Raw genomic sequence first — 7273 nt, forward strand, 5'->3', positions numbered from 1 at the left:
AATGCACATTAGTAAGTCCGCTTATCTGATCAATGTGAGATGTAAAATAGGATCAAATGATCAATGGTGGCAACTGTTGACAGCTGAGCCTCTTCAAGGTCTTTGAGCCCCAGTTGGCTTATTCTCAGCCACCTGGAAGAGAGTGGAATAACGAGCAGGGCCATATTTTCTGGTTTGGCGTTATTTCCAATTTGATCTAAGATTACACTGGCTGGGAGCCCTCGGTGGGGATGAAAGTACTTGCTTTCCTGTGGGCTTCAATGTCTAAAAAAAAAAGGATTATTGTCTTAAACCGGTTAATGTGACATTCGTCATCAAAAACCAGAGTAGCACGCATGTCCTTCATGCATTCAACCTGATTTTATTTATTTTTTATTAAGTATGCAGTCATACACTGAAACAAACAATTAAGACTCAAAGCAAAAAAAGAAGAAACCAAATATTTTACTGCAGATGAATTTATTTTCTTAATTATTTCTCTATATTGTGTCCCAACATTCATTTAAAAAAAAAAGAAAAGCAAATGCATTTCTATAGGTGCAATATATGACATGATAATGAGGCTTTCCATCGAGCTTTAGACTATACAGACAGAACATGGCTCATTTAGGGCCATTTTGTAATCAGCACATAATCACATCAAGAACAAGAGCTTCTCCACACACTTTTCAGTAAATTGTTAGACTGCGTCTGTCCTTTCCACACAATGCCTCTGTTTCTCAGCAGGTCATGCGTGCCACTCCAAACTCCAAACTCACGACAGACGGCTCTTCTTTGGCCACATCACTATTGTAAGTCCCTTCCAGGTCACCGTAGCTCTGCTTGCGGCTCTCAGAGCCACTGCTGCCCTCTACTGTCCGCTCGGTGTCTGTGCTTTCTGTGGCTTCCTCGCCAACCTCCTCCTGCTCGTCTTCCTCCCGCTGCCGATGGGCCTCCTTGTGATTAATGGGCGCCCCCAAAATGAGAGAATCGGGGCGCGGTGGGAGGGGTTTGTCAAGTGAGCGATGATCCCTGGTTGGGGGGGCCACGGGCTGGTGGGCAGTCACGACTGGCGTCACACCGAGCTGGTGGAGCCTCTACATGCAAAAGAAGGGGACGGTAAAATTATTATTATCACTTTCATTCAATCAGTATGAGTGTGTGTTCACGACTTACACTCTCCAATGCTTGGAGCTTGCTCTCTGCCTTGCGACTATTCTCCCTCCCAGTGAGAATGGTCTTCAGGATGGATTGCCGTGGGTGCATGGAGCGATCAAACTGGTGGTACATGTTTCTCCAAAACCTTGCACACAAAGTCGCATAAGAAAATCAGACTGCTGCTATCGTGGCAGAGAAAAGGGTACAATAGGAGGTACGAACTTGAAATGATAGGGCAAAGTAGAAGGCTCCAGTACAGGGTGCGTTTCAGCATACGCGGGGCTGTAGAATGGATTTAAGTAGTTCTGTTTTTCGCTCATTAGATGCGCCCACAATGAATGTGTCCGCTCTCTTAGCCTGGGAGACAAAAACGCAAGTCAAGATAGTTACACTCGAGTTCTCACATACACACACTTCAATTTACACTAACATGGAAACACTTCGGATAAAACCACATATTTCAAATTTGACATTGTAATGATGGAGGAGAAATTCAAAGCCCATTGGTTCTGTATTATAAACTCACTGCAGGTCTTCTCTCTGCCTCTGGTTATTGCCAAGAAAGTTTCCATACTGGCATGAGTGCACATGCTCGTGGATCTGCAGCAGGAACCACTCGCTGAATTCAAATGCCTGGAGGAAAAAAAAATTGCAGGTATGATTTGATAGAATGTCACAGTAACAGTGTCATGCATGCAGAACACATAAATCCAAACAGACACACACCTGAGGGAACTGCTCAGATAATTGCCACACGCACTCCAGGAACTGAGTGAAAATAGGAGACACTTCCTTTGGGTCTCCATCCAATTGGTCACACCTAAAAGTTTGAGTTTACATTTTCGTGACTCGTCGTTAATTGTCGACAATGAAGCAGACAACTTACCTATCGGCAAACTTATGACCAAAGGAGATCCAGTCTTTCTCTATCAGCACCTAAAAGACACAATTACCAAACAAGGTGAGGAAGAGGTAAGCAGGAAAAAGGAAAAAACATCCACCAAGTATGTGAGTTGTACCATGAAACCCTTGATGGTGCGGTAGTAGGGGTCCATGAGCAGAGCCCCTAGGGAGCAGACCTGCGCTGTTCGGTCCCACCCGTCGGAACAATGAACCAACACGCTAGCTCCTTCCCGGGTCACCGCCTGGTGGTTGGATGACCAAACAATGAAAAAAGTGACGGGCACACACTGAGTGGGTGAGACATTTGTGTGTTGTTCTCACTGGCAAGTGAGGTTGTAGCATACTTTTGCTTTCTAATGAAAACCATACAAAGTGAACCTTTGCTATTTATTTATGTCGGCACTGGTTGGTCATTGTCAATGTTTATTGTGAGTTTTGTTTTTATGTGGTGGCACTTTTACGGTTTGGCTTTTAATCATGTTGTGCTGCTGTGCGATGATTTGGATTCTGGAAATTAAACAGTTTTCACTTTTACCTTAGCCAGGAAGATTGCTGCATCCACAACAGCCTTGATATGCCTCAACCAGCCGCAGCTCTCCAGTCCTACCAGGTAGTCACTCATGGAAAGGGACCGAGCGCCAATCACTAAGGGGTACAAAAAAAAAATCAGGTAACTCAAATGTTGGCAGAAGAACAAATCAACCGAATGTTCAAAGCATTGATGTAAGACCTTCCAGCAGCTTCTGCAGGCTGGTCCTCATCACGTGGATGTTCTCGATGCCCACAAACTGGAAACGAATGTTGGAGTAGTTGTCCTCATTCTCGTAGCCTTTGCCTGCCGCTCGGTTGGCGAGCGCATTCAGCTGCAAGATAAACAGTGGTGAGATGAATGGGGGCTCATAGTGGAAAATTTACTCTTTAATGGCTTGTAAACAAATAGTGTTAGACCACGCATCAAGTATGAAATTCCCCTCCTCCCCTCATTGTCATCCGAGTAACCAGAGTCTAAAGGACAGGTATGGTCTTACTTTTGGCCTCGTGTCCATGACGTAAACAAATCGGCTGTTGTGGTTGGCCTTGCTGATGGCCTGGAGCATGCTCTCATCTTCTAAACAGCGGGCACTGAAGCCAGAGAGAGGCTGGCTACACCGGCAAACTGCGGCCTGTCATCAGGGACACACAACATCCATTGGAACAAGAACAAACGAATAATTAAAAAAGAACAACAACGCAATACGTAGTGCACGCTTTACGCGTGATGTCTGCAAATCTACAAGTGGGCCACTTTGTTTTTTTTATTAAACCACCACAAAGAAATGCATAACTTGGGGCTGCAGCACATCAAAGTGATGCAAAATACAACCACTTAATCAATTAAATACCTGTCTACAAATTAAATTGACCATGCCGAACAAACATAGCATGAAGCTCAAGGCATTGTGGTGAACGACATACCTTCTTCTCTTGGTAGAAGTAAGTAAGCACTGGAAAGCGTCCTTTGCTCCTGAACTTGGAACTGCCCACGATAATGGGCTTACTGGCCGTGATGGGAACGTACAGGTCACGGGGATATGTCTCACAAATCTGAGAAGAAAGGCATGCACATTTTGATTGTTTTAATCTGTACATATTTAGATTTGTATCCTTTTCTTTTTCTTTTTTTTATTACATCAATTCTATGTTGAAGCTTTAGCGCCCCCTTTTGGACCAAATGCATAACACCCTGAACAGTGTGTTCCATGGTATTCAAAACACATATAAAGTACTAAGCGATTATCTATTACAGTTTATTTTACGATACATATTTTTTTTGGGAGGGGGGGTGACCAGAATATCAAGGACCTTGTAGTCTCTGTTGACGTCAGTGAGTTGCCATTGGTCGCAGGGAACACCCATCCTCTCAAACTCCGCCCCTAAGTCGATAAGCTGCCACCCTTCCTCACGCTGCTGGTCATTCTGTTTGGGGTTGTAGGAGAATGCGTAGAGCTCCTCGTACGACTCTGCACACAAGGAAGGAAATTGTCACCTACAATGCATAAAGTAAAGTGAATCGTGAAGCAAATAGACCGAGTGAAACCCACCGGGCCGCAGAAGGCGCAAAAGCGAGCTGTAGACATCGTGGCAGTCACGTTCTCTCTGCACCACAAAGTGAACCACTCTGAAGTTACGACACTGAATGACCAGTGGACAGCCCGAGGTGGTGAGTGAGAGCTTCTCCACCGATGCGATGTGGTGGTGCAAAATCTGCAGAGAAGAGTGGAACTTGATAAACGCCTGTCCAGTACATATCCTATAAGGTAAAAAAAAATCTGAAATATCACTCAAGGATGCTTTAGAACGAACATGTTAAAGCATCCATGCATTCTGTAGCTGCACATGACACACATGTGCATCTGACCACGACTGTTAACTAACTGGCTCCCTCTAAACTGATCTGTCGAGTAATAACTCAGTCCAAGTGATCGTTACTTGTTTTCCGCAAATCCGTCATTTTTGCCGGTAGTCAAAGCTTTTTGAGTTCTAACTCAAAACATGACCGTGCGACTTCCGATTGGTTTCACACAGGAGGGTCTCATACAGTTAATGATACAGTAAACCCTTCTCCATCATCCACAGAAAGCAACAGCTGTAGGTTCATTTTATAATGAACATCTTTTTCTTTCATAATTATTGATGTATAATGGGATAGTTTGTTTGCAGTTTAGAAAAAAAACTTACACTATTTGTACCTTATGTTATGCTTTGCTCATGCTCTCTCTGAATATATTATATGTGCTTAAATGTGTTTGTATTATTTTAAAAGTGTGTCTAGACCTTATGGACAATGATAATACATCATCATAATTTTTGTAAGAATGCAAAAATGTCATCATGCAATGTGAGAGCGAAGACCTTTTCCTATGCTGACTAATGGACTAAGTAAATTAGTAAATCAGAAAAAGAATTTGACCATTTTAGGTGACAATTCAGCCGCATTGTAAATTCAAAACATCAGTCTCCACTTACCCAAACCTCTTGTCCAGATGTTGAGTTGTTGGAGCTGTTCTCCACAAAAATGAGATGAGTTGCTGTGAGGTACAGTGTGCCGCTTGTGGATTTGTTGCTGAAGCGATCCAACAGACGCACCTGCTCCACCTGCAAGCACACACACACATTTATTGTTGTTTAAGGTTGTTCAAGTGTTGCTTGTATATAACTGGGAAACACAAGACACATAAAATAACATTTCAAATACTTTATTTTATTTTCATTTATTTATGAAGACTCTAAAACGGGTATCATCATCATGATAGGTAATTTGAACACATTTGTTATCTCAAAGTGTATAAGTAACTGGTGGTCCAGCACTAGAAGTAGCACTCATTTTCAAAAAGGTTGGCGACCTTTGCTCTGAAATATCCATAAATGTGAATTTGAGTGTGAATGGTTGTTTGTCTAAGTGTGCTCTGTGATTAACTGATGACCAGTTCAGGTTGATACTTTCCGTCTAAAAGTAAGCTGGCACAGGCTCCTTCTCATTTTTGACACCAATGAGCACATACTGTGTAGAAAATGGATGGATGCTTGTTTTTGTTTTCCAAAATAAAAAGTTTAAAATGGAAAAAAATGTCTCTCTCTTACCCCGTTCTGACTCCTCCATAAAGACAATGAAAATTGGCATAATAAAAGAAAAAATAGGGTTATCAATTTCATTCACTTAAATTCTAACCACATCCTTTCCCCTTTCTTTCTCGCTGGTGTTCTTTTTTGTGTACGAAAAAAGTAATTATTTGGGATTTTAAAAAATAAATTGAAAAAATAGACTAAAAAATATCTTTTTTACTGCAATTAAGAAAAATAATATGAAATGTGACATATACTTCCCACATTGCTATGAAACTCCTGACCAAATGTCACCAAGCAAGTTCAAGTTGGAATGAGTTATATATTCACCCATGTCACATTTTTTACACAGGTAAGCAGTTGTGCTTCCCTAGTTAGATGGACCTAAACACATTAGTCCAGAAAATTGCACACACAACCATGCCATTCTCTTTTAAACTGACAGTTTTTGCAAGCTGCTCTCTGTGACCAAAAGCTCAGTGTTCTTTTGCCTGCTATCACTACAAACTGCCCAAATTGATTATTTATCATGGCAGCAATTCTTAGTGACTAAGACATTCTTCCTCCGTTTCCTTTTTCCTGTCCTTGTCTCAACAATGATGCGTGCAGTTATACTCAATACAGGAAGTCAGTAGCCCAGTTATAAGTGTAGGGAGGTAATGGCGGCAATTATTTTTCTTAAAAACAACTTTTGCCAATTATTTATGCACATGACTTACACAATATATGGGTAAACAGGGAGTAATAATCTTATCATTACAAAAATAATAATTACACCTGCAGCACCACTTTTGCAGTCACACGAATGCCTTTATAACATGAACAGAGCCTCTCGGTCTCTTCTCAATCTGAAGCATGCGGTCTGATCTTCATTAAGTGATTTAGCCTGACAATCCCATTTTGTGCCAGTGCTTTTTTTGGGGTGGGGTTCAACTCTAATGTAACAGGCATAGCTATAATGTGCGTGATACTTCACTACGAGGCCTTAAAGAGAAAATAAACATTCATATAAGTGATGCAGGAACTTGGTCTCGGCAGAAATGCATCGACTTCCTATGCGATTCATAATTCAGTCTGTATTGACAGCTTCGTTAAGACGATCAATACAATGAGGGCGTGACAGTTGAAAGAGAACAGATCAAGTGGTGCAAGGTGAAACAAAACAGCACAGACGCGTGTCACGTCTAAAACGAGCAAGCTAGCGAGCCTGCATGGATGCGCTTACATTAATAGCGCATCACTCGCAATGTGAATGAAGTAAATACAATGAAACATAACACGTTTCGTTTTCACGGATCAAGCCCAATTTGAGGCCGAGCTTCTGTCTTGCGTTCCAGCCACTGCAATTAGCTAGAAAATGTTAGCTACCTTCGGGGTTCGGATATGCTCCATGTCTCCGGATCGTAACAGCTGTCAGCGACTTCAGAGTTCACGCAACGCCTTCCACATATAACTCTATCATTGATAAAATCGTATTTAAAAATTTGCTACACAAAAAGGGAACACGATGTCGAATGCATTCAGGGTGTTTATTGTCAATTACTTTACTCCGGCATCGGCGTAAAGCGCAGGACATTCACGCCTATGCCAAAGGTGCTTGCTTTTCAAAGTAAAATCTTAGTGGAACTGT

The 7273-nt window shown here is 41.9% G+C and overlaps 1 protein-coding gene across 1 annotated transcript; it reads right to left on the bottom strand.

The window, feature by feature from the left end:
- Positions 1-442: 442 nt before the first annotated feature.
- Positions 443-7237, bottom strand: mtmr6 (myotubularin related protein 6). The gene is made up of 15 exons (XM_088283452.1): positions 7012-7237; positions 5047-5175; positions 4122-4284; positions 3883-4040; positions 3496-3624; positions 3069-3203; positions 2771-2903; positions 2576-2685; positions 2157-2282; positions 2024-2073; positions 1864-1957; positions 1664-1770; positions 1360-1494; positions 1156-1282; positions 443-1076 (listed from the first exon to the last, which is right to left on the bottom strand). The coding sequence occupies exons 1-15, from the start codon at positions 7033-7035 to the stop codon at positions 720-722; spliced, it is 1977 nt and encodes a 658-aa protein (XP_088139578.1). The 5' UTR covers positions 7036-7237; the 3' UTR covers positions 443-719.
- Between the last annotated feature and the right edge of the window lie 36 nt (positions 7238-7273).

This window comes from Idiotropiscis lumnitzeri, chromosome 19, assembly GCF_059441095.1.
Source record: "Idiotropiscis lumnitzeri isolate Australia: NSW breed Sydney's pygmy pipehorse chromosome 19, RoL_Ilum_1.0, whole genome shotgun sequence".
NCBI classification, from domain to species: domain Eukaryota; kingdom Metazoa; phylum Chordata; class Actinopteri; order Syngnathiformes; family Syngnathidae; genus Idiotropiscis; species Idiotropiscis lumnitzeri.